The following is a 27,737-nucleotide window of genomic DNA, read 5'->3' on the forward strand; positions in this document are numbered from 1 at the left end:
CCGACAACCTGATCTTTTGAACTGGAGATGTTGGAGGCTGAATCTACGATCTTCTGCATGCAACGCAGATGCTCTGCCACTTAGCCATGGCCCCTCCCCAAGAACAACGACCACAGCGTTAATGGTATTGCATTTATTTCCACACCAGGAACATAGCCAGAAATACATTCAACATTCTTGCCATACAGTAACACAATATACCTTCTGGTTGGTTGCATATTTGCAACAAGCAATCATATACTCCAAAAGCCAAATAACTATTTACAACTTGTTTCTCTAGGAAAGCCACTTGAATATGCTCCGTTCTGAATATATTCCCAGCTACTATTATAGTGTTACTCCCAGCGATTATGAAGGTTTTGAAGTTATTTGTGTTCCAGTCCACAGTCCAGTCACACCAAAGCATTCAGCTTTAGGCCCCACTGAATTCAATGGGGTGAATGTCTGAATAAGTGGCGCCTGATTCAGAAGTTCCTTTTTATCAAAGAGCCATGTCAGTGATTGGGACTTTTGAATGGTTAGATGTATTTCTTGTCAGTTTCATATCGGAGATGCTTTGGGCAAAATGGAATTTGTATCAGAGATGCTTTGGGAAAAATGAAATTTAATCTGCCCTAGTCTTGGGACTAGCGTGTTACATTTATGCAAGATATGTGGAAAATACTGTTCAATGGTTACAGAAATGGATTTACCAAATGGAGCTGATGGGCAGTGGATTCAGGACAGACAAAAGGAAATACTTCCGTACACAATGAGTGATTAACATGTGGAATTTGTTGCTAGAGGATGCGGTGATGGCCGCAGGCATAGATGCCATTAAAAGAGATTTGACAGATTCATGGAGGATAGGTCTATCAGTGTCTACTAGTCATGGTGACAGTAAACCTCTGAATACCAGTGTGAGGAGGCAACAGCAAGGGAGACCTTGGCTACTCGGCCATGTTGTTGGCCCTCCAAAGTGTGAGATCAGATGCGCTGGACTAGATGGACCACAGGTCTGATTCAACACGGCTCTTCTTATGTTCCTGGCACATTGTGATAAATTAGTACTTGATAAATGGTCCTTTGAGTGAATGAAGATGAACCAGTATAAGAGATGACAACTTGCTGTGGTATATACAAGGCCATTTTGTTGAGGTGTCCATCTCGATTAAAAAGTTGGCTCACTGTGCAACCACAGAATGGCAAATTCTGTGCTACAGACCATGCGAAAAAGGACTGAAAACAGAATAACTGGTATTGTCATATCCTTGTATAAATGTTATGTTGTGGCCATATGAAGAACGTTGTTGTAAAGTTTTGGTCGCCACATCACAAACAGGTATTATCGAGATGACAAAAATGAAGGAAAGGACAACCAAAATGCTTAAGGGGTTAGAGTAACTCTTCTACAAGAAAAAACGATGGGAGTCTGAGGCTTTTGAATTCAGAGAAGAGATATCTAAAAGGGGAGGTGGGGAATGAGTGGTTTATAAGATTATGCATTGGGTAGAGAAAGTCGACACAGAGTATTTGCCTTTCTCTCTACCAGGTCTCATGAGCACCCAGTGAAGCTGATAAATCCATCAATGGCTATTAGCTACAATAACTAAATGGAATTTTTATGTTCAGAGGAATAACTCTGAATAACAATGCTTGGCGGAAATGATAAGGGAGGCCTCGACCTTTGTGCCTTACTTGTAAGGGGCATCTTGGGGAGGGGTATCTGTTTGGCCACTATATGAAATGGGATGTTGGACTAGATAGGCCTTTGATTGATTCAGCATGTCTGTCCATATCAATTTATTTATTTACTTATTTTATTTATAGTCCGCCTTTCTCACTGAGACTAAAGGCGGATTACACAGTGTAAGGCAACACAAACAGGACGAGACATCCAACAAACGAGGCAACAGGACTAGAAACGGTCTTCTAAGCTGATTGTCTTGTTAAGCAGCAAGAAGAATTTTACTGCTTTTCTATACTTGATCAGAAGAGGAAGCAGGGAAATGATAAAATTCTCGTTGCATGAAAGGGGAGTGTGCATAAGTGTGTCAGATGTACACTGTATTTGCTCTCATCTGTATTTACCCTAAAACTGGGAGCTTATTTGGACAAACACCTTAGTGGTGCGCTAGCCAAACGGAAAACCTTCTTGTGTCGGCTTCCAGCCTGTGGCAAGCTGACCACCTGAATTCACTTGTCATGTACAGGATTCCACTTTTGACACTCTGCTGCAAAGGCGTGAAACAACATTTGCAGCAGCATTTCAAAAGCTTGTTCGTTTACAATATGGTAGATACACAAGCACAACTTACCACAGTATGGAAATGCCAAGCATGACTCTAGGTAAGGTTTTCATACAGCAGGCGACTACCCAAATGCATCCGATCTTGATATGAATTGGCGCACATAAAACTCATCAAAAGTCACACTGACACTGTAACGTTTAGTTAAGAAGGTTCATAATAAAAAGGGATTTCTGAAGCAGTCCTCAGACATACTTTTTTGACACTTCAGTGCTCAGGTTGGGTTATATTCACAGTGATGCCAGCACAACACCATTCAGAAAGGCGTTACGATACAACTACTGCAGGAAATTCTACATAGGTTTGTTGGTGCAAACGTTTAGGACTGAGCTATAAACGGCTTTACTTTAATTCCTATTACCTGTTTAACTGAGCTATTGAGTGGACTGATAATGCTGAAAATCTGTATATATACATTTCCCTGTCAGAGATGCTGAGCTTTTTAAAAGAAGACGCGAAATGCTACCCTATTTCCAAACTGGAAAAGAAGAATAAGCATTATTATTATTTCTTTTTGGTCTATGTTGTTTTAAAATGATCCCGAAATGCATCTATTGCTTTCTAAAATAATGAAAATATATATATTTTTTCATAAGATAGCAGCAGAAATACAGTTAAAAAAATAAATCTAAAAAAGGAAATATGTTTTTTTTTCTCCCAGCAATAGCTTCCTACTATTTTCTGCATTCAATTTAGGACAAAATCATTGCTGTTTTCTCAAATGCTTGTGTTTACCGTCTTGTCCAGTCATCGTTCCACTAAATAGGCATGAAGAAAGAACGTTTCTCAGGCAATTAGCAGAAATGATATCTCTTGGCTTCATTAGCGCTACAATCACCTTTTATCAGTAGTCTGGTTGGTTTGTTTACTTACATATCCCATGCAATAACTGTCTTTGTTATGAACTATTTCCCAACTCTGTAATGAGCTTGAAAATACTATTGTAGCACAAAACATTTCTTTCATCATTTTAAAGCATTTAAACAACATTCCATTTTTTCTAGAAAGAAGACAATATTTTTTGGTTATTTTTAAAGGTTTTTGGTTATTTTTAAAGGTTTTTTTCCCCATTATCTTATTTTTGTATGTATGACTGAATACTGAGAAGAAACCCACTCATTTTGATGGCTCTTCAGGAATGCTTTGAGAGGCAGCTTTCTCTTTCTCTAGTAGTATCAATTCGGTTCTTGCCGAAGACGAAACAATGGCTGGCAAAGGTGAAGTCTCTGGGATTTTTTCTGCCTCTGACGCCATTTCTTTAGGGGGTAACGTTTCTTGGGCATCAAAAAACGTTTCAGTTTTTTCGGTTGGGCTTTCCTCACCCTGAGGTTTCCTCTCTTTTGTATCTGTCTCCTCTTCTTCTTTGTCAACTTCCTTGATTTTTTTTGCTGGAGATGAAAAACCTAATTTGGGAAATCTGAACCACCCGGTTTGCCTAGCAGGGTCACTGTCTGTTGTAGATGGGTCTTTGGTTTGTGTTTCTTCGGGAAATGAAGTTTGCTCTTCAGCTTTGGAATCTGTGGTTGTGTCATCGACGGAAGAAGAAAACCCGATACTTGGAAACCAGAATTTAAACCTGCCTGAAGAACTCTTACTATCAGATTTCTCTTTTTGGTCTGTGGGCTCTTCTCCTGATCTGGCAGTTTTTGTTTCTTCATTATCTTTGGATACAGCAGAAGCAGATACTTCTTTTGGTTGCTTATCAGAATAAATATCTGAAAATTCACTAGAAGATTGTACTTCAACAGTATATGTTTTCAGTTTTGTCACCGTTATAGTGGAAGATGCTCCTTCAGTGAAATCACCAGCTGTATCTTGGTCCTTGTCAGATACTTTAAATCCGACGGAGCCAGTTTTCTGCGTTGTTATTCCTGAACTTTCATCTGCAAGCTTAGGCTGGAGAACTTCACTCTCAAATGTTTCATGCATAACTTCTGTAGAAGAACATTTGACTGGTATAGCTACACTCAAATGTGGTTCCTGCATCTTCATTTTGAGCAGAGAAAACCCATAGGCTGCAGTTTTAATTTCTGATGGAGGAATCTCAGATTCTCTTACTATCTGAGTGGAGAACGTCCCCTGACTTTCACTGTAACCATAACCAAGCACTGATGTACCTTCTGTTTTTGTTTCTTTACTCTCACCTCGAGGTCCTTGAACGTGCACTGATGCATCTGGCGTAAAGGAGTCTGCAGATGGGAGTTTAATCTCAAGTTGTGTTGTCTGAATGTCTGGTTCAGTCAAAGTTGTAATTTTAGCTATTGACTTATGGATAGTACGACCCATGGTATCTATTTTCTCTTTGGGAAAACCAGTGCTAAATTCCATCGGCCTCTGTATACGTACTGCAGTCTCTGCAAACGTAGACTCTTTAGATGGCATTTTGCTCTCCGCCTTTGTTCTTTGAATAGCTGGTTCAGATAATATTGTAATCTTGACTTTTGACTTCTGGATATCATCATCTGCCTGGTCTGCTTTCTCTTCAAGGGCTTGAGTCTTGAATTCCAGGGCAGGTGCAACACCAGGATAGTCACATTTCCCATCTGTTGTTCCTTCTAAACTCAAAACTTGTCCTTCAGAAGTGGGTGAGCTGTGTGTGAACAAGGGCATTTTTAATTTTGGAATATGGAAATTTGGCTCTGAATCTTCAGATCCGGTGTCCACAGTATCTGCTGGTTTCCCCGTAAAATCTAGCTTTTCACTTTTTAGGTCACCAGACCCTTCTCCCTTTTGAACCTGGATTTCTAATATCCCTCCTTCAGTTTTAGCTAGCAACACCCCAGCTTCCACGCCTGGTGGATCAGCGTGGACTTCTGAGCCCCGTGCTTTGGTACGCAGGCTTCCAAACTTCGGCATCTTGAATTTAGACGCTTTTGTTTTAACTGATCTGTCTCTTTCTTCTACTTTCACCTCCGCTTCTGTAGATGTGTCCTTTTCAAAACCTTCAACTGGCAACTCTATTATTTCAAAGTCTTCATCAGCCATCGAAGCGTCCGTTTTAACTTCTGGCAGGGCAACCTCTGGCTCTTTCAGGTTAGGGCCTGAGAATGGAGGCTTCTGTAGCTGTCCTTCAGCACCATGTTTAACAGCCTCAGCATATGTTTTACTCTCCTGGGCACTTACTTGAATATCTATTTTTCCTGAAGGTTGGGAAAGACTGCCTTTGCCCACTGACAGGCCAAATTCAGAGCCCTTTTCTTTCTGTATTGAAATTCCACCTTCCGGAACTGCCACTTGAGAAAATGCGACTTTGCCTTCTATAACGTCCTTTCCGGAGCATGACTCAATGTCTGTATGGAGAGACTGTGCTGCAGTTTCAGGAGTCTTTATTTCAACTTGCATGTCAGCAGTGGGCGCCTTCTTAATGCTACCTTCAACCTCGGCATCACTTTTTTTCCCCTTTAAAGATGACCGGCTGAATGGCATTCTGAACTTTGGCATTTTAAACCAGCCCTGAGATTCCTCAATCTGAATTTCATGTTCTCCTTGTACATTTACATCAGGGATGTCAGATGCTTTGATTTCAGCTGTGGGCATTTGTGACCCTTTGATTTTCACAGACAAACTCTTAATTTCGACATCAGCAGTATCAGGTTGAACTTCCAGGACTGGAGCGTCTCCATCAAGTCTCTCTGTTGTTGTCACTTGTCGTTTCGAAGCTTCAGCTTCCATAGCTGGTATGACCATCTCACTCTCAGGCACTTTCCCTTCAGGAACGGAGATTCCAAAGTTTGGCATCTGGAGTTTTGGCAGCCTGATTTCTACGCCATCGCTTTTCCTACCTGCACTATCCATATCAATTTCACCCGATGTTCCTTCAAATCCTCTTTCCGAACTTTTCAGCTCAAATGCACTAACAGTAGCAGGAACTTTAATATCTACTGCAGGTACTTTAGCATCTACATCTATTTTGGCAGCTTTGATTTCTGGCTTTGATCTCCCTTTTGGCATCTTAATGCTTATTTCTGCTCCTCCTTCTTTTGTGGTGGTAAAACTGCTTTCTATATCAGGAATTTGTACCGCTTCTCCTTGTCTTTCCTCAATTATATCTGCCTCTACTTTTGATAGGCTAACCTGAGATTTAGGTAATTTTGGCTTAGGGAGAGAGATTTTGGGCATGGCAAAATGAGGCCTTTTCACCTGGTCTTTTTTGGAAAACAACTCAGCATCAAGGTCCCCATGGACCCCTTGATCTTCTGAAATAACGACTGTTAGGCCTGCATCTGTATCGTCTGGCAATATTATTGTAGGTTCTTCCAGAGGTTCTTTTAAATCTGTCTTAAGGCTTGCTTCTTTTTTAGGGGACCAACCAAATGATGGTAGCTTGAATTTTGGCATTTTGAAGTGTCCCTCTTTTTCTTCTCTATCTAAACTCCCGCTCTTCAAATCTCCTTCGAGTCTGGCTTCCTTAGATACAGCTTCTAAATTTTGAATATCTTTCTCTGATGGTGGGATAGAAATCCCAGCTGATGAGAGTTTTATGTCCAGCGCAGGAGCTTTCAGGACAGCTTCAGGAATTGCAGGGGTCTTTATTTTTTCATCCAAAATTCCTGTTTCTCCAACAGCTACAGCACATTCAGCTTCAAGGGTTGGTGCCTCCATGGCAATATCAGCAATATCTGTTGTCGTTTTCAGCTGGGGAACCTCTGCCTCCACTGACGGTAAACTAACCTCCATGTCTGGAACTTTTCCTTTAGAAAATGGAATTCCAAATTTGGGCATTTGGAATTTGGGCTTTTTCATCTTTCCTTCCACACCTTCAGTTTTAATCTCTGCCCCATCTACAGATATTTCAGCAGACCATCCTTCTATTTTTGCTTCTGGATCTTTTGGTTCCTCTGACACAGAATCCTTAATTTCAGAAGTTGCTGTAATAATATCAATACCAAGAGTGCCTGACTTTAATCCTGGTTTTGAAACACTGGCATCAGGTTTAGGTATGGTGACCTCGATGTCAACATCTGGAGCTTTAATTTCTGGTTCAGAAAAATCTAGGCTTGGGACTTTAACTTTGGGCATTTTAATGACTTTTTTCAGATCCCCTCCACTGATTTCTTTCTCCAAGAGGAGCAATTTACTGTCTCCTTCATCTTCTGGTTTAGGGACTCTAATATCAGTTTCCAGTTGTGACACAGATATTTCAGCTTTATGACCCTTCATTTTTGGAAGGGATAATTTTGGCATGCTAAATTGAGGCCGTCTAATTTTGCTTCTTTCACTGTCTTTAGCGGTAGTAACATAACTATCCAGTTCTACGAGTTGACCCTCAACTTCCTCTACATTAAGGGTTAATTCTGGTTCTTGATTGCTTGTTGAAATTATTCCTGAGTGATCTTCCCAGCTGGCATCGATATCACTAGAAACAGTTGCTTCTTTTTTTGGAGACCAGTTGAATGAAGGCAGCTTGAATTTTGGCATCTTAAACTTACTTTCTTTTTCTACAGTATCTTTTTCACTGGATTCAATTTTTAAATCTTTACTGTCTACATCTGGTAATTGGATGTGAACTTCTGTCTTTGGAACAGAAACATCTAGAGATGGAAGGCCAACCTCCATATCTGATATATGAATATCAGTTTCTGTACCTGGGGGCACGTTTAATGGTGAAGTATGTATACTTAGGCCTGAAATATCTGCTCCTCTTTCAGAGGTTTCAATCCCTCTGATATTCAAGATTTCTACATCAGTGTCTATATCTGGAATCTCAGAGTCAGTTTTGGATGCTCTAAATCTACCTTCCACTATTTTATCTTTACTACGTTGTAATCCAAATTTTGGCAGGTGAAATTTTGGCATCTTCATCTTACTCTTAGAGACATCAACAGTGGTCTCTGCAGCACCAAGATCAATATCAGCACAAACACCTTCAGTACTTATTTCTGCACCGTGGGCACTCAACACAAATTCACTCTCTGTCTCTACATTGGGGACCTCAGCTTCCATGGAAGGTGTGGAGATTTCCCTCCCCAAAGATCCTTTTGCCTTGGGAAGAGAAATACCAAACTTTGGCATTTGGAACTTAGGCATTTTAAACTTGCTGTCAACACCTTCAAGCTTTGCCTCGCTGCCCTCCAGGGCGATCTCAGCCGATGGGGCCTCCACCTGGAGGTCTGGGGCCTTGATATCAAACGAGGCTTGGCCTGTTGGGATCTTAACGTCAGATGCTGAGATTTTGAGGTCGGCCGCAAACTCTCCAGTTTTCAGTTCAGGTTTGGAAATGCTGACATCACCGGAAGAAAGACTGACGTCAACTGTAGGAGCACTGAGGTCCACGTCGACTTTGGGGCCTTTGAGGTCCGGTTTGGAGAAGCCCATGCTGGGCATTTTGAATTTTGGCATGTGTATTTTCATTCCGCCTCCCTCAATGCTGGCTTCCGCTTCGGGCACCTTGACGGACATTTCTCCCTCTGGCAGATCCACCTCGGCTTTGGGAAGGGACAGGTCTCCCTCCAACTTTGGCAGGGTGACCCCCACCTGGGGGCCCTTTAGTTTGAGCAATTTGACACTGGGCATCTTGACATCGGGCCTTTTCATTTTGCCCTTCTCGCCCACATCCACTTCCACGCTTGGGGCCTCAATGTGGGGTCTTGACACCTTTATGTCCGTGTGCAGGGACGGCACTGTCACTTCGTCTTTGAGTTCTGCTGTGGGGATGTCAGCCTCCACCGAAGGGACGGTGATTTCCCCCTCCACTGCGCTTTTTCCTTTGGGCAGGGAAATGCCAAACTTTGGCAACTGGAACTTAGGCATTTTAAACTTGCCTTCCACGCCTTCTAGCTTTGCTTCCACACCTTCCAGGGCGATCTCAGCCGATGGGGCCTCCACTTGGAGGTCCGGGACCTTGATGTCCAAGGAGGCCTGTCCAGATGGGATCTTTACTTCAGGTGCCGAGACTCTGAGGTCGGCCGCAAGCTCTCGCGTTTTCAGTTCAGGTTTGGAAACGCTGACATCGGCGGAAGGAAGACTGACGTCAACTGTAGGAGCACTGAGGTCCACATCGACTTTGGGGCCTTTGAGGTCTGGTTTGGAGAAGCCCATGCTGGGCATTTTGAATTTTGGCATGTGTATTTTCATTCCGCCTCCCTCAATGCTGGCTTCCGCTTCGGGCACCTTGACGGACACTTCTCCCTCTGGCAGTTCCCCCTCGGCTTTGGGAAGGGACAGCTCGCCCTCCAACTTCGGCAAGGTGACCCCCAACTGGGGGCCCTTTAGTTTGGGCAATTTGACACTGGGCACCTTGACATCCGGCATTTTCATTTTGCCCTTCTCACCGACCTCCACTTCCATGGTTGGGGCCTCAATGTGGGATCCTGACACCTTTAGGCCCGTGTGCAGGGATGGCACTGTCACTTCGCCTTTGAGTTCTGCTTTGGAGACATGAGCCTGCACCGATGGGACGGTGAGTTCCCCCTCCACTGCGCCTTTTCCTTTGGGCAGGGAAATGCCAAACTTTGGCATCTGGAACTTAGGCATTTTAAACTTGCCTTTCACACTTTCTACCTGTCCTTCCACACCTTCCAGGGCGATCTCAGCCGATGGGGCCTCCACTTGGAGGTCCGGGGCCTTGATGTCCAAGGAGGCCTGTCCAGATGGGATCTTTACTTCAGGGGCCGAGACTCTGAGGTCGGCCGCAAACTCTCCTGTTTTCAGTTCAGGTTTGGAAATGCTGACATCAGCGGAAGGAAGACTGACGTCAACTGGAGGAGCACTGAGGTCCACATCGACTTTGGGGCCTTTGAGTTCTGGTTTGGAGAAGCCCATGCTGGGCATTTTGAATTTTGGCATGTGTATTTTCATTCCGCCTCCCTCAATGCTGTCTTCCGCTTCGGGCACCTTGACGGACACTTCTCCCTCTGGCAGTTCCACCTCGGCTTTGGGAAGGGACAGGTCTCCCTCCAACTTCGGCAGAGTGACCCCCACCTGGGGGCCCTTTAGTTTGGGCAATTTGACACTGGGCATCTTGACATCCGGCATTTTCATTTTGCCCTTCTCACCGACCTCCATTGCCACACTCGGAGCCTCAATGTGCGGTCCTGACACCTTTAGGTCTGTGTGCAGGGACGGCACTGTCACTTCACCTTTGAGTTCACCTTTGGGGACGTCAGCCACCAGAGATGGGACGATGATTTCCCCCTCCACTGCGCCTTTTCCTTTCGGCAGGGAAATGCCAAACTTTGGCATCTGGAACTTAGGCATTTTAAACTTGCCTTCCACGCCTTCTAGCTTTGCTTCCACACCTTCCACGGCGATCTCAGCTGATGGGGCCTCCACTTGGAAGTCCGGGGCCTTGATGTCCAAGGAGGCCTGTCCAGATGGGATCTTTACTTCAGGTGCCGAGACTCTGAGGTCGGCCGCAAACTCTCCTGTTTTCAGTTCAGGTTTGGAAATGCTGACATCAGCGGAAGGAAGACTGACGTCAACTGTAGGAGCACTGAGGTCCACATCGACTTTGGGGCCTTTGAGGTCCGGTTTGGAGAAGCCCATGCTGGGCATTTTGAATTTTGGCATGTGTATTTTCATTCCGCCTCCCTCAATGCTGGCTTCCGCTTCGGGCACCTTGACGGACACTTCTCCCTCTGGCAGTTCCCCCTCGGCTTTGGGAAGGGACAGGTCTCCCTCCAACTTCGGCAGAGTGACCCCCACCTGGGGGCCCTTTAGTTTGGGCAATTTGACACTGGGCATCTTGACATCCGGCATTTTCATTTTGCCCTTCTCACCGACCTCCATTGCCACACTTGGGGCCTCAATGTGCGGTCCTGACACCTTTAGGTCTGTGTGCAGGGACGGCACTGTCACTTCGCCTTTGAGTTCTGCTTTGGGGATGTCAGCCTCCAGAGATGGGACGGTGATTTCCCCCTCCACCGCGCCTTTTCCTTTGGGCAGGGAAATGCCAAACTTTGGCATCTGGAACTTAGGCATTTTAAACATTCCTTCCACGCCTTCTAGCTTTGCTTCCACACCTTCCAGGGCGATCTCAGCCGATGGGGCCTCCACTTGGAGGTCCGGGGCCTTGATGTCCAAGGACGCCTTTCCAGATGGGATCTTTACTTCAGGGGCCGAGACTTTGAGGTCGGCCGCAAACTCTCCTGTTTTCAGTTCAGGTTTGGAAATGCTGACATCAGCGGAAGGAGGACTGACGTCAACTGGAGGAGCACTGAGGTCCACATCGACTTTGGGGCCTTTGAGGTCCGGTTTGGAGAAGCCCATGCTGGGCATTTTGAATTTTGGCATGTGTATTTTCATTCCGCCTCCCTCAATGCTGTCTTCCGCTTCGGGCACCTTGACGGACACTTCTCCCTCTGGCAGTTCCACCTCGGCTTTGGGAAGGGACAGGTCTCCCTCCAACTTTGGCAGAGTGACCCCCACCTGGGGGCCCTTTAGTTTGGGCAATTTGACACTGGGCATCTTGACATCCGGCATTTTCATTTTGCCCTTCTCACCGACCTCCATTGCCACACTCGGAGCCTCAATGTGCGGTCCTGACACCTTTAGGTCTGTGTGCAGGGACGGCACTGTCACTTCACCTTTGAGTTCACCTTTGGGGACGTCAGCCACCAGAGATGGGACGATGATTTCCCCCTCCACTGCGCCTTTTCCTTTCGGCAGGGAAATGCCAAACTTTGGCATCTGGAACTTAGGCATTTTAAACTTGCCTTCCACGCCTTCTAGCTTTGCTTCCACACTTTCCACGGCGATCTCAGCTGATGGGGCCTCCACTTGGAAGTCCGGGGCCTTGATGTCCAAGGAGGCCTGTCCAGATGGGATCTTTACTTCAGGTGCCGAGACTCTGAGGTCGGCCGCAAACTCTCCTGTTTTCAGTTCAGGTTTGGAAATGCTGACATCAGCGGAAGGAAGACTGACGTCAACTGTAGGAGCACTGAGGTCCACATCGACTTTGGGGCCTTTGAGGTCCGGTTTGGAGAAGCCCATGCTGGGCATTTTGAATTTTGGCATGTGTATTTTCATTCCGCCTCCCTCAATGCTGGCTTCCGCTTCGGGCACCTTGACGGACACTTCTCCCTCTGGCAGTTCCACCTCGGCTTTGGGAAGGGACAGGTCTCCCTCCAACTTCGGCAGAGTGACCCCCACCTGGGGGCCCTTTAGTTTGGGCAATTTGACACTGGGCATCTTGACATCCGGCATTTTCATTTTGCCCTTCTCACCGACCTCCATTGCCACACTTGGGGCCTCAATGTGCGGTCCTGACACCTTTAGGTCTGTGTGCAGGGACGGCACTGTCACTTCGCCTTTGAGTTCTGCTTTGGGGATGTCAGCCTCCAGAGATGGGACGGTGATTTCCCCCTCCACCGCGCCTTTTCCTTTGGGCAGGGAAATGCCAAACTTTGGCATCTGGAACTTAGGCATTTTAAACATTCCTTCCACGCCTTCTAGCTTTGCTTCCACACCTTCCAGGGCGATCTCAGCCGATGGGGCCTCCACTTGGAGGTCCGGGGCCTTGATGTCCAAGGACGCCTTTCCAGATGGGATCTTTACTTCAGGGGCCGAGACTTTGAGGTCGGCCGCAAACTCTCCTGTTTTCAGTTCAGGTTTGGAAATGCTGACATCAGCGGAAGGAGGACTGACGTCAACTGGAGGAGCACTGAGGTCCACATCGACTTTGGGGCCTTTGAGGTCCGGTTTGGAGAAGCCCATGCTGGGCATTTTGAATTTTGGCATGTGTATTTTCATTCCGCCTCCCTCAATGCTGTCTTCCGCTTCGGGCACCTTGACGGACACTTCTCCCTCTGGCAGTTCCACCTCGGCTTTGGGAAGGGACAGGTCTCCCTCCAACTTTGGCAGAGTGACCCCCACCTGGGGGCCCTTTAGTTTGGGCAATTTGACACTGGGCATCTTGACATCCGGCATTTTCATTTTGCCCTTCTCACCGACCTCCATTGCCACACTCGGAGCCTCAATGTGCGGTCCTGACACCTTTAGGTCTGTGTGCAGGGACGGCACTGTCACTTCACCTTTGAGTTCACCTTTGGGGACGTCAGCCACCAGAGATGGGACGATGATTTCCCCCTCCACTGCGCCTTTTCCTTTCGGCAGGGAAATGCCAAACTTTGGCATCTGGAACTTAGGCATTTTAAACTTGCCTTCCACGCCTTCTAGCTTTGCTTCCACACTTTCCACGGCGATCTCAGCTGATGGGGCCTCCACTTGGAAGTCCGGGGCCTTGATGTCCAAGGAGGCCTGTCCAGATGGGATCTTTACTTCAGGTGCCGAGACTCTGAGGTCGGCCGCAAACTCTCCTGTTTTCAGTTCAGGTTTGGAAATGCTGACATCAGCGGAAGGAAGACTGACGTCAACTGTAGGAGCACTGAGGTCCACATCGACTTTGGGGCCTTTGAGGTCCGGTTTGGAGAAGCCCATGCTGGGCATTTTGAATTTTGGCATGTGTATTTTCATTCCGCCTCCCTCAATGCTGGCTTCCGCTTCGGGCACCTTGACGGACACTTCTCCCTCTGGCAGTTCCACCTCGGCTTTGGGAAGGGACAGGTCTCCCTCCAACTTCGGCAGAGTGACCCCCACCTGGGGGCCCTTTAGTTTGGGCAATTTGACACTGGGCATCTTGACATCCGGCATTTTCATTTTGCCCTTCTCACCGACCTCCATTGCCACACTTGGGGCCTCAATGTGCGGTCCTGACACCTTTAGGTCTGTGTGCAGGGACGGCACTGTCACTTCGCCTTTGAGTTCTGCTTTGGGGATGTCAGCCTCCAGAGATGGGACGGTGATTTCCCCCTCCACCGCGCCTTTTCCTTTGGGCAGGGAAATGCCAAACTTTGGCATCTGGAACTTAGGCATTTTAAACATTCCTTCCACGCCTTCTAGCTTTGCTTCCACACCTTCTAGGGCGATCTCAGCCGATGGGGCCTCCACTTGGAGGTCCGGGGCCATGATGTCCAAGGAGGCCTGTCCAGATGGGATCTTTACTTCAGGTGCTGAGACTTTGAGGTCGGCCGCAAACACTCCTGTTTTCAGTTCAGGTTTGGAAATGCTGACATCAGCGGAAGGAAGACTGACGTCAACTGGAGGAGCACTGAGGTCCACATCGACTTTGGGGCCTTTGAGTTCTGGTTTGGAGAAGCCCATGCTGGGCATTTTGAATTTTGGCATGTGTATTTTCATTCCACCTCCCTCAATGCTGGCTTCCGCTTCGGGCACCTTGACGGACACTTCTCCCTCTGGCAGTTCCCCCTCGGCTTTGGGAAGGGACAGGTCTCCCTCCAACTTCGGCAGAGTGACCCCCACCTGGGGGCCCTTTAGTTTGGGCAATTTGACACTGGGCATCTTGACATCCGGCATTTTCATTTTGCCCTTCTCACCGACCTCCACTTCTACACTTGGGGCCTCAATGTGCGGTCCTGACACCTTTAGGTCTGTGTGCAGGGACGGCACTGTCACTTCGCCTTTGAGTTCTGCTTTGGGGATGTCAGCCTCCAGAGATGGGACGATGATTTCCCCCTCCACTGCGCCTTTTCCTTTCGGCAGGGAAATGCCAAACTTTGGCATCTGGAACTTAGGCATTTTAAACTTGCCTTCCACGCCTTCTAGCTTTGCTTCCACACCTTCCAGGGCGATCTCAGCCGATGGGGCCTCCACTTGGAGGTCCGGGGCCTTGATGTCCAAGGAGGCCTGTCCAGATGGGATCTTTACTTCAGGGGCCGAGACTCTGAGGTCGGCCGCAAACTCTCCTGTTTTCAGTTCAGGTTTGGAAATGCTGACATCAGCGGAAGGAAGACTGACGTCAACTGGAGGAGCACTGAGGTCCACATCGACTTTGGGGCCTTTGAGGTCCGGTTTGGAGAAGCCCATGCTGGGCATTTTGAATTTTGGCATGTGTATTTTCATTCCGCCTCCCTCAATGCTGGCTTCCGCTTCGGGCACCTTGACGGACACTTCTCCCTCTGGCAGTTCCCCCTCGGCTTTGGGAAGGGACAGGTCTCCCTCCAACTTCGGCAGAGTGACCCCCACCTGGGGGCCCTTTAGTTTGGGCAATTTGACACTGGGCATCTTGACATCCGGCATTTTCATTTTGCCCTTCTCACCGACCTCCACTTCCACACTTGGGGCCTCAATGTGCGGTCCTGACACTTTTAGGTCCGTGTGCAGCGATGGCACTGTCACTTCACCTTTGAGTTCTGCTTTGGGGACGTCAGCCTCCAGAGATGGGACGGTGATTTCCCCCTCCACCGCGCCTTTTCCTTTGGGCAGGGAAATGCCAAACTTTGGCATCTGGAACTTAGGCATTTTAAACTTGCCTTCCACGCCTTCTAGCTTTGCTTCCACACCTTCCAGGGCGATCACAGCCGATGGGGCCTCCACTTGGAGGTCCGGGGCCTTGATGTCCAAGGAGGCCTGTCCAGATGGGATCTTTACTCCAGGTGCCGAGACTTTGAGGTCGGCCGCAAACTCTCCTGTTTTCAGTTCAGGTTTGGAAATGCTGACATCAGTGGAAGGAGGACTGACGTCAACTGTAGGAGCACTGATGTCCACATCGACTTTGGGGCCTTTGAGGTCCGGTTTGGAGAAGCCCATGCTGGGCATTTTGAATTTTGGCATGTGTATTTTCATTCCGCCTCCCTCAATGCTGGCTTCCGCTTCGGGCACCTTGACGGACACTTCTCCCTCTGGCAGTTCCACCTCGGCTTTGGGAAGGAAAAGGTCTCCCTCCAACTTCGGCAGAGTGACCCCCACCTGGGGGCCCTTTAGTTTGGGCAATTTGACACTGGGCATCTTGACATCCGGCATTTTCATTTTGCCCTTCTCACCGACCTCCACTTCCACACTTGGGGCCTCAATGTGCGGTCCTGACACCTTTAGGTCTGTGTGCAGGGACGGCACTGTCACTTCGCCTTTGAGTTCTGCTTTGGGGATGTCAGCCTCCAGAGATGGGACGGTGATTTCCCCCTCCACCACGCCTTTTCCTTTGGGCAGGGAAATTCCAAACTTTGGCATCTGGAACTTAGGCATTTTAAACTTGCCTTCCACGCCTTCTAGCTTTGCTTCCACACCTTCCAGGGCGATCTCAGCCGATAGGGCCTCCGCTTGGAGGTCCGGGGCCTTGATGTCCAAGGAGGCCTGTCCAGATGGGATCTTTACTTCAGGGGCCGAGACTCTGAGGTCGGCCGCAAACTCTCCTGTTTTCAGTTCAGGTTTGGAAATGCTGACATCAGCGGAAGGAAGACTGACGTCAACTGGAGGAGCACTGAGTTCCACATCGACTTTGGGGCCTTTGAGATCCGGTTTGGAGAAGCCCATGCTGGGCATTTTGAATTTTGGCATGTGTATTTTCATTCCGCCTCCCTCAATGCTGGCTTCCGCTTCGGGCACCTTGACGGACACTTCTCCCTCTGGCAGTTCCACCTCGGCTTTGGGAAGGGACAGGTCTCCCTCCAACTTCGGCAGAGTGACCCCCACCTGGGGGCCCTTTAGTTTGGGCAATTTGACACTGGGCATCTTGACATCCGGCATTTTAATTTTGCCCTTCTCACTGACCTCCACTTCCACACTTGGGGCCTCAATGTGCGGTCCTGACACTTTTAGGTCCGTGTGCAGCGATGGCACTGTCACTTCACCTTTGAGTTCTGCTTTGGCGACGTCAGCCTCCAGAGATGGGACGGTGATTTCCCCCTCCACCGCGCCTTTTCCTTTGGGCAGGGAAATGCCAAACTTTGGCATCTGGAACTTAGGCATTTTAAACTTGCCTTCCACGCCTTCTAGCTTTGCTTCCACACCTTCCAGGGCGATCTCAGCCGATGGGGCCTCCACTTGGAGGTCCGGGGCCTTGATGTCCAAGGAGGCCTGTCCAGATGGGATCTTTACTCCAGGTGCCGAGACTTTGAGGTCGGCCGCAAACTCTCCTGTTTTCAGTTCAGGTTTGGAAATGCTGACATCAGTGGAAGGAGGACTGACGTCAACTGTAGGAGCACTGAGGTCCACATCGACTTTGGGGCCTTTGAGGTCTGGTTTGGAGAAGCCCATGCTGGGCATTTTGAATTTTGGCATGTGTATTTTCATTCCGCCTCCCTCAATGCTGGCTTCCGCTTCGGGCACCTTGACGGACACTTCTCCCTCTGGCAGTTCCCCCTCGGCTTTGGGAAGGGACAGGTCTCCCTCCAACTTCGGCAGAGTGACCCCCACCTGGGGGCCCTTTAGTTTGGGCAATTTGACACTGGGCATCTTGACATCCGGCATTTTCATTTTGCCCTTCTCACCGACCTCCACTTCTACACTTGGGGCCTCAATGTGCGGTCCTGACACCTTTAGGTCTGTGTGCAGGGACGGCACTGTCACTTCGCCTTTGAGTTCTGCTTTGGGGATGTCAGCCTCCAGAGATGGGACAGTGATTTCCCCTTCCACCGCGCCTTTTCCTTTGGGCAGGGAAATGCCAAACTTTGGCATCTGGAACTTAGGCATTTTAAACTTGCCTTCCACGCCTTCGAGCTTTGCTTCCACACCTTCCAGGGCGATCTCAGCCGATGGGGCCTCCACTTGGAGGTCCGGGGCCTTGATGTCCAAGGAGGCCTGTCCAGATGGGATCTTTACTTCAGGGGCCGAGACTCTGAGGTCGGCCGCAAACTCTCCTGTTTTCAGTTCAGGTTTGGAAATGCTGACATCAGCGGAAGGAAGACTGACGTCAACTGGAGGAGCACTGAGGTCCACATCGACTTTGGGGCCTTTGAGGTCCGGTTTGGAGAAGCCCATGCTGGGCATTTTGAATTTTGGCATGTGTATTTTCATTCCGCCTCCCTCAATGCTGGCTTCCGCTTCGGGCACCTTGACGGACACTTCTCCCTCTGGCAGTTCCCCCTCGGCTTTGGGAAGGGACAGGTCTCCCTCCAACTTCGGCAGAGTGACCCCCACCTGGGGGCCCTTTAGTTTGGGCAATTTGACACTGGGCATCTTGACATCCGGCATTTTCATTTTGCCCTTCTCACCGACCTCCACTTCCACACTTGGGGCCTCAATGTGCGGTCCTGACACTTTTAGGTCCGTGTGCAGCGATGGCACTGTCACTTCACCTTTGAGTTCTGCTTTGGGGACGTCAGCCTCCAGAGATGGGACGGTGATTTCCCCCTCCACCGCGCCTTTTCCTTTGGGCAGGGAAATGCCAAACTTTGGCATCTGGAACTTAGGCATTTTAAACTTGCCTTCCACGCCTTCTAGCTTTGCTTCCACACCTTCCAGGGCGATCACAGCCGATGGGGCCTCCACTTGGAGGTCCGGGGCCTTGATGTCCAAGGAGGCCTGTCCAGATGGGATCTTTACTCCAGGTGCCGAGACTTTGAGGTCGGCCGCAAACTCTCCTGTTTTCAGTTCAGGTTTGGAAATGCTGACATCAGTGGAAGGAGGACTGACGTCAACTGTAGGAGCACTGATGTCCACATCGACTTTGGGGCCTTTGAGGTCCGGTTTGGAGAAGCCCATGCTGGGCATTTTGAATTTTGGCATGTGTATTTTCATTCCGCCTCCCTCAATGCTGGCTTCCGCTTCGGGCACCTTGACGGACACTTCTCCCTCTGGCAGTTCCACCTCGGCTTTGGGAAGGAAAAGGTCTCCCTCCAACTTCGGCAGAGTGACCCCCACCTGGGGGCCCTTTAGTTTGGGCAATTTGACACTGGGCATCTTGACATCCGGCATTTTCATTTTGCCCTTCTCACCGACCTCCACTTCCACACTTGGGGCCTCAATGTGCGGTCCTGACACCTTTAGGTCTGTGTGCAGGGACGGCACTGTCACTTCGCCTTTGAGTTCTGCTTTGGGGATGTCAGCCTCCAGAGATGGGACGGTGATTTCCCCCTCCACCACGCCTTTTCCTTTGGGCAGGGAAATTCCAAACTTTGGCATCTGGAACTTAGGCATTTTAAACTTGCCTTCCACGCCTTCTAGCTTTGCTTCCACACCTTCCAGGGCGATCTCAGCCGATGGGGCCTCCGCTTGGAGGTCCGGGGCCTTGATGTCCAAGGAGGCCTGTCCAGATGGGATCTTTACTTCAGGGGCCGAGACTCTGAGGTCGGCCGCAAACTCTCCTGTTTTCAGTTCAGGTTTGGAAATGCTGACATCAGCGGAAGGAAGACTGACGTCAACTGTAGGAGCACTGAGTTCCACATCGACTTTGGGGCCTTTGAAGTCCGGTTTGGAGAAGCCCATGCTGGGCATTTTGAATTTTGGCATGTGTATTTTCATTCCGCCTCCCTCAATGCTGGCTTCCGCTTCGGGCACCTTGACGGACACTTCTCCCTCTGGCAGTTCCCCCTCGGCTTTGGGAAGGGACAGGTCTCCCTCCAACTTCGGCAGAGTGACCCCCACCTGGGGGCCCTTTAGTTTGGGCAATTTGACACTGGGCATCTTGACATCCGGCATTTTCATTTTGCCCTTCTCACCGACCTCCACTTCTACACTTGGGGCCTCAATGTGCGGTCCTGACACCTTTAGGTCTGTGTGCAGGGACGGCACTGTCACTTCGCCTTTGAGTTCTGCTTTGGGGATGTCAGCCTCCAGAGATGGGACGGTGATTTCCCCTTCCACCGCGCCTTTTCCTTTGGGCAGGGAAATGCCAAACTTTGGCATCTGGAACTTAGGCATTTTAAACTTGCCTTCCACGCCTTCTAGCTTTGCTTCCACACCTTCTAGGGCGATCTCAGCCGATGGGGCTTCCACTTGGAGGTCTGGGGCCTTGATGTCCAAGGAGGCCTGTCCAGATGGGATCTTTACTTCAGGGGCCGAGACTCTGAGGTCGGCCGCAAACTCTCCTGTTTTCAGTTCAGGTTTGGAAATGCTGACATCAGTGGAAGGAGGACTGACGTCAACTGTAGGAGCACTGAGGTCCACATCGACTTTGGGGCCTTTGAGGTCTGGTTTGGAGAAGCCCATGCTGGGCATTTTGAATTTTGGCATGTGTATTTTCATTCCGCCTCCCTCAATGCTGGCTTCCGCTTCGGGCACCTTGACGGACACTTCTCCCTCTGGCAGTTCCCCCTTGGCTTTGGGAAGGGACAGGTCTCCCTCCAACTTCGGCAGAGTGACCCCCACCTGGGGGCCCTTTCGTTTGGGCAATTTGACACTGGGCATCTTGACATCCGGCATTTTCATTTTGCCCTTCTCACCGACCTCCACTTCTACACTTGGGGCCTCAATGTGCGGTCCTGACACCTTTAGGTCTGTGTGCAGGGACGGCACTGTCACTTCGCCTTTGAGTTCTGCTTTGGGGATGTCAGCCTCAAGAGATGGGACGGTGATTTCCTCTTCCACCGCGCCTTTTCCTTTGGGCAGGGAAATTCCAAACTTTGGCATCTGGAACTTAGGCATTTTAAACTTGCCTTCCACGCCTTCTAGCTTTGCTTCCACACCTTCCAGGGCGATCTCAGCCGATGGGGCCTCCACTTGGAGGTCCGGGGCCTTGATGTCCAAGGAGGCCTGTCCAGATGGGATCTTTACTTCAGGGGCCGAGACTCTGAGGTTGGCCGCAAACTCTCCTGTTTTCAGTTCAGGTTTGGAAATGCTGACATCAGCGGAAGGAAGACTGACGTCAACTGTAGGAGCACTGAGGTCCACATCGACTTTGGGGCCTTTGAGGTCTGGTTTGGAGAAGCCCATGCTGGGCATTTTGAATTTTGGCATGTGTATTTTCATTCCGCCTCCCTCAATGCTGGCTTCCGCTTCGGGCACCTTGACGGACACTTCTCCCTCTGGCAGTTCCCCCTCGGCTTTGGGAAGGGACAGGTCTCCCTCCAACTTCGGCAGAGTGACCCCCACCTGGGGGCCCTTTAGTTTGGGCAATTTGACACTGGGCATCCTGACATCCGGCATTTTCATTTTGCCCTTCTCACCGACCTCCACTTCCACACTTGGGGCCTCAATGTGCGGTCCTGACACCTTTAGGTCTGTGTGCAGGGACGGCACTGTCACTTCGCCTTTGAGTTCTGCTTTGGGGATGTCAGCCTCCAGAGATGGGACGATGATTTCCCCCTCCACTGCGCCTTTTCCTTTCGGCAGGGAAATGCCAAACTTTGGCATCTGGAACTTAGGCATTTTAAACTTGCCTTCCACGCCTTCTAGCTTTGCTTCCACACCTTCCAGGGCGATCTCAGCCGATGGGGCCTCCACTTGGAGGTCCGGGGCCTTGATGTCCAAGGAGGCCTGTCCAGATGGGATCTTTACTTCAGGGGCCGAGACTCTGAGGTCGGCCGCAAACTCTCCTGTTTTCAGTTCAGGTTTGGAAATGCTGACATCAGCGGAAGGAAGACTGACGTCAACTGGAGGAGCACTGAGGTCCACATCGACTTTGGGGCCTTTGAGGTCCGGTTTGGAGAAGCCCATGCTGGGCATTTGGAATTTTGGCATGTGTATTTTCATTCCGCCTCCCTCAATGCTGGCTTCCGCTTCGGGCACCTTGACGGACACTTCTCCCTCTGGCAGTTCCCCCTCGGCTTTGGGAAGGGACAGGTCTCCCTCCAACTTCGGCAGAGTGACCCCCACCTGGGGGCCCTTTAGTTTGGGCAATTTGACACTGGGCATCTTGACATCCGGCATTTTCATTTTGCCCTTCTCACCGACCTCCACTTCCACACTTGGGGCCTCAATGTGCGGTCCTGACACCTTTAGGTCTGTGTGCAGGGACGGCACTGTCACTTCGCCTTTGAGTTCTGCTTTGGGGATGTCAGCCTCCAGAGATTGGACGATGATTTCCCCCTCCACTGCGCCTTTTCCTTTCGGCAGGGAAATGCCAAACTTTGGCATCTGGAACTTAGGCATTTTAAACTTGCCTTCCACGCCTTCTAGCTTTGCTTCCACACCTTCCAGGGCGATCTCAGCCGATGGGGCCTCCACTTGGAGGTCCGGGGCCTTGATGTCCAAGGAGGCCTGTCCAGATGGGATCTTTACTTCAGGGGCCGAGACTCTGAGGTCGGCCGCAAACTCTCCTGTTTTCAGTTCAGGTTTGGAAATGCTGACATCAGCGGAAGGAAGACTGACGTCAACTGGAGGAGCACTGAGGTCCACATCGACTTTGGGGCCTTTGAGGTCCGGTTTGGAGAAGCCCATGCTGGGCATTTTGAATTTTGGCATGTGTATTTTCATTCCACCTCCCTCAATGCTGGCTTCCGCTTCGGGCACCTTGACGGACACTTCTCCCTCTGGCAGTTCCACCTCGGCTTTGGGAAGGGACAGGTCTCCCTCCAACTTCGGCAGAGTGACCCCCACCTGGGGGCCCTTTAGTTTGGGCAATTTGACACTGGGCATCTTGACATTCGGCATTTTGATTTTGCCCTTCTCACTGACCTCCACTTCCACACTTGGGGCCTCAATGTGCGGTCCTGACACTTTTAGGTCCGTGTGCAGCGATGGCACTGTCACTTCACCTTTGAGTTCTGCTTTGGCGACGTCAGCCTCCAGAGATGGGACGGTGATTTCCCCCTCCACCGCGCCTTTTCCTTTGGGCAGGGAAATGCCAAACTTTGGCATCTGGAACTTAGGCATTTTAAACTTGCCTTCCACGCCTTCTAGCTTTGCTTCCACAGCTCCCAGGGCGATCTCAGCCGATGGGGCCTCCACTTGGAGGTCCGGGGCCTTGATGTCCAAGGAGGCCTGTCCAGATGGGATCTTTACTCCAGGTGCCGAGACTTTGAGGTCGGCCGCAAACTCTCCTGTTTTCAGTTCAGGTTTGGAAATGCTGACATCAGTGGAAGGAGGACTGACGTCAACTGTAGGAGCACTGAGGTCCACATCGACTTTGGGGCCTTTGAGGTCCGGTTTGGAGAAGCCCATGCTGGGCATTTTGAATTTTGGCATGTGTATTTTCATTCCGCCTCCCTCAATGCTGGCTTCCGCTTCAGGCACCTTGACGGACACTTCTCCCTCTGGCAGTTCCCCCTCGGCTTTGGGAAGGGACAGGTCTCCCTCCAACTTCGGCAGAGTGACCCCCACCTGGGGGCCCTTTAGTTTGGGCAATTTGACACTGGGCATCTTGACATCCGGCATTTTCATTTTGCCCTTCTCACCGACCTCCACTTCCACACTTGGGGCCTCAATGTGCGGTCCTGACACCTTTAGGTCTGTGTGCAGGAACGGCACTGTCACTTCGCCTTTGAGTTCTGCTTTGGGGATGTCAGCCTCCAGAGATGGAACGATGATTTCCCCCTCCACTCCGCCTTTTCCTTTCGGCAGGGAAATGCCAAACTTTGGCATCTGGAACTTAGGCATTTTAAACTTGCCTTCCACGCCTTCTAGCTTTGCTTCCACACCTTCCAGGGCGATCTCAGCCGATGGGGCCTCCACTTGGAGGTCCGGGGCCTTGATGTCCAAGGAGGCCTGTCCAGATGGGATCTTTACTTCAGGGGCCGAGACTCTGAGGTCGGCCGCAAACTCTCCTGTTTTCAGTTCAGGTTTGGAAATGCTGACATCAGCGGAAGGAAGACTGACGTCAACTGGAGGAGCACTGAGGTCCACATCGACTTTGGGGCCTTTGAGGTCCGGTTTGGAGAAGCCCATGCTGGGCATTTTGAATTTTGGCATGTGTATTTTCATTCCGCCTCCCTCAATGCTGGCTTCCGCTTCGGGCACCTTGACGGACACTTCTCCCTCTGGCAGTTCCACCTCGGCTTTGGGAAGGGACAGGTCTCCCTCCAACTTCGGCAGAGTGACCCCCACCTGGGGGCCCTTTATTTTGGGCAATTTGACACTGGGCATCTTGACATCCGGCATTTTCATTTTGCCCTTCTCACTGACCTCCACTTCCACACTTGGGGCCTCAATGTGCGGTCCTGACACTTTTAGGTCCGTGTGCAGCGATGGCACTGTCACTTCACCTTTGAGTTCTGCTTTGGCGACGTCAGCCTCCAGTGATGGGACGGTGATTTCCCCCTCCACCGCGCCTTTTCCTTTGGGCAGGGAAATGCCAAACTTTGGCATCTGGAACTTAGGCATTTTAAACTTGCCTTCCACGCCTTCTAGCTTTGCTTCCACACCTTCCAGGGCGATCTCAGCCGATGGGGCCTCCACTTGGAGGTCCGGGGCCTTGATGTCCAAGGAGGCCTGTCCAGATGGGATCTTTACTCCAGGTGCCGAGACTTTGAGGTCGGCCGCAAACTCTCCTGTTTTCAGTTCAGGTTTGGAAATGCTGACATCAGTGGAAGGAGGACTGACGTCAACTGTAGGAGCACTGAGGTCCACATCGACTTTGGGGCCTTTGAGGTCTGGTTTGGAGAAGCCCATGCTGGGCATTTTGAATTTTGGCATGTGTATTTTCATTCCGCCTCCCTCAATGCTGGCTTCCGCTTCGGGCATCTTGACGGACACTTCTCCCTCTGGCAGTTCCACCTCGGCTTTGGGAAGGGACAGGTCTCCCTCCAACTTCGGCAGAGTGACCCCCACCTGGGGGCCCTTTAGTTTGGGCAATTTGACACTGGGCATCTTGACATCCGGCATTTTCATTTTGCCCTTCTCACCGACCTCCACTTCCACACTTGGAGCCTCAATGTGCGGTCCTGACACCTTTAGGTCTGTGTGCAGGGACGGCACTGTCACTTCGCCTTTGAGTTCTGCTTTGGGGATGTCAGCCTCCAGAGATGAGACGGTGATTTCCCCCTCCACCGTGCCTTTTCCTTTGGGCAGGGAAATGCCAAACTTTGGCATCTGGAACTTAGGCATTTTAAACTTTCCTTCCACGCCTTCTAGCTTTGCTTCCACACCTTCTAGGGCGATCTCAGCCGATGGGGCCTCCACTTGGAGGTCCGGGGCCTTGATGTCCAAGGAGGCCTGTCCAGATGGGATCTTTACTTCAGGTGCTGAGACTCTGAGGTCGGCCGCAAACTCTCCTGTTTTCAGTTCAGGTTTGGAAATGCTGACATCAGCGGAAGGAAGACTGACGTCAACTGTAGGAGCACTGAGGTCCACATCGACTTTGGGGCCTTTGAGGTCCGGTTTGGAGAAGCCCATGCTGGGCATTTTGAATTTTGGCATGTGTATTTTCATTCCGCCTCCCTCAATGCTGGCTTCTGCTTCGGGCACCTTGACGGACACTTTTCCCTCTGGCAGTTCCACCTCGGCTTTGGGAAGGGCCAGGTCTCCCTCCAGCTTCGGCTGGGTGACGCCCATCTGGGGGCCCTTTAGTGTGGGCACTTGGACACGGGGTGTCTTGACATCAGGCCTTTTCATTTTGCCCTTATTGCCGACCTCCAGTTCTACGCTTGGTGCCTCAATGTGGGGTCCTGACACCTTTAGGTCCATGTGCAGGGACGGCACTGTCACTTCACCTTTGAGTTCTGCTTTGGGGACATGAGCCTGCACCGATGGGACGGTGATTTCCCCCTCCACCGCGCCTTTTCCTTTGGGCAGGGAAATGCCAAACTTTGGCATCAGGAACTTAGGCATTTTAAACTTGCCTTCCACGCCTTCTAGCTTTGCTTCCACACCTTCCAGGGCGATCTCAGCCGATGGGGCTTCCACTTGGAGGTCCGGGGCCTTGATGTCCAAGGAGGCCTGTCCAGATGGGATCTTTACTTCAGGGGCCAAGACTCTGAGGTCGGCCGCAAACTCTCCTGTTTTCAGTTCAGGTTTGGAAATGCTGACATCAGCAGAAGGAAGACTGACGTCAGCAGTCGGCACACTGAGGTCCACATCGACTCTGGGGCCTTTGAGGTCCGGTTTGGAGAAGCCCATGCTGGGCATTTTGAATTTTGGCATGTGTATTTTCATTCCGCCTCCCTCAATGCTGGCTTCCGCTTCGGGCAGCTTGACGGACACTTCTCCCTCTGGCAGTTCCACCTCGGCTTTGGGAAGGGATAGGTCTCCCTCCAGCTTCGGCTGGGTAACTCCCATCTGGGGGCCCTTTAGCGTCGGCAGTTGGACACGGGGCATCTTGACATCAGGCCTTTTCATTTTGCCCTTCTCGCCCACCTCCACTTCCACGCTTGGGGCCACAATGTGGGGACCTGACACGTTTAGGTCCGTGTGCAGCGACGGCACTGTCACTTCGCCTTTTAGTTCTGCTCTGGGGATGTCAGCCTCCAGAGATGGGACGGTGATTTCCCCCTCCACTGTGCCTTTTCCTTTGGGCAGGGAAATGCCAAACTTTGGCATCTGGAACTTAGGCATTTTAAACTTGCCTTCCACGCCTTCTAGCTTTGCTTCCACACCTTCCAGGGCGATCTCAGCCGATGGGGCCTCCACTTGGAGGTCCGGGGCCTTGATGTCCAAGGAGGCCTGTCCAGATGGGATCTTTACTTCAGGTGCCGAGACTCTGAGGTCGGCCGCAAGCTCTCCCGTTTTCAGTTCAGGTTTGGAAATGCTGACATCAGCGGAAGGAAGACTGATGTCTTTTTGTTTCTTTTTTCGTATCTTTGGAAATGGCGTTTGTTTTGTTTGTGAATCTTTTATTTCTAATGCTGAAGTTGTTATCTGGGATGTTATAATTGTAGACTCTGCTTTTGCTGTTCCTCTTGATTTTTGTTTCTTTTCTTTTGTTTTTTTTACAGTAATTTCAACTTCTGGGCACTTTTTTGTAGGAGTGGTTATTTCATACTTTGATTCTTTTACATCTTTTTTTGCATGATACTGTTCCCGTGTTTTGTTATCCTCTGTCCAAGGTAGAGAATATTCTCCTGTTATAATTTCTGAGGGTTCCCCTGTAGCACCGTATTCATATTCTGTCAATGCTTTTACTTCCAATTTTGCTTTATCTTCCGTTTCTTGCTTACTTTTGTACATCTTGAATCCAATACTAGGGAATTTCAATTTCTTTTGACTTCCTTTTTTAACTTTTTCATGTATTTCTTCTGGCTGATATTCTGTGTCCGTGCTTGTTGGGGAGATATCTGGAAGAGCATGCTCATATGCATCTGATGTGCTACGAGATCTTCTATGTCCCAAAATCTTTTTTCCTTTGATTGACTGGAACTTTGGCCATGAGAGTCTATCTTTCTTTGGTCGTTTTTGTCTTCCTACTCTTTGTTTTACAATTAGGTTGGCTTTGTCTTCTTCTGTGATAGTCTTTTCTGATGCTTCCAGTGTTTCCTTTCCCTGGGGAAGAGAGGATTTGAAAAATAAGCTACAGAAATTGTGAATACTATATCGCATGTTCTTATTCATAACCTTTTCCCCTCACATGGTTCTAAAACCCTATTTGCGATCCCTCTAATATTTACTACAAATGTTGATGTACAAATATAAACGGATCAAAAGATGGTGAATGTTGCTATGCGCAGAAGGTGGTTTAAGTTTTGAATTATTTAACACGCTTGTCATGTTGGGTTAAGTGACTCAGTCATTTTCTGCACCTCTTATTACATGTTTGGTGCCGGTATTCATTGATGATCCAGACAGAGCTGTGCTTATGGATATGTTCATAATACATTTGGTTATGTTTAGGTGGGTAGCCACGTTGGCCTGCAGGATTTAAGTCTTGCACTAAGGTGCCGCTGGTCTCAAATACATTTGTTTACC

The 27,737-nt window shown here is 49.7% G+C and overlaps 1 protein-coding gene across 1 annotated transcript in view; it reads right to left on the reverse strand.

Annotated features, from left to right (window-relative positions):
• Window positions 1-118: 118 nt before the first annotated feature.
• The window catches only part of LOC129324834 (neuroblast differentiation-associated protein AHNAK-like), an 84,232-nt gene continuing 56,613 nt past the window's right edge, over window positions 119-27,737 (reverse strand). The window contains exon 7 of the mRNA XM_054972250.1: window positions 119-27,314. Within this exon, the coding sequence (XP_054828225.1) occupies window positions 3,405-27,314 (23,910 nt within the window). The 3' untranslated portion in view covers window positions 119-3,404. The remainder of the gene's footprint in view (window positions 27,315-27,737) is intronic.

The sequence above is a fragment of the Eublepharis macularius genome, chromosome 2 (genome assembly GCF_028583425.1).
Source record: "Eublepharis macularius isolate TG4126 chromosome 2, MPM_Emac_v1.0, whole genome shotgun sequence".
In the NCBI taxonomy this organism is placed as follows: Eukaryota; Metazoa; Chordata; class Lepidosauria; order Squamata; family Eublepharidae; genus Eublepharis; species Eublepharis macularius.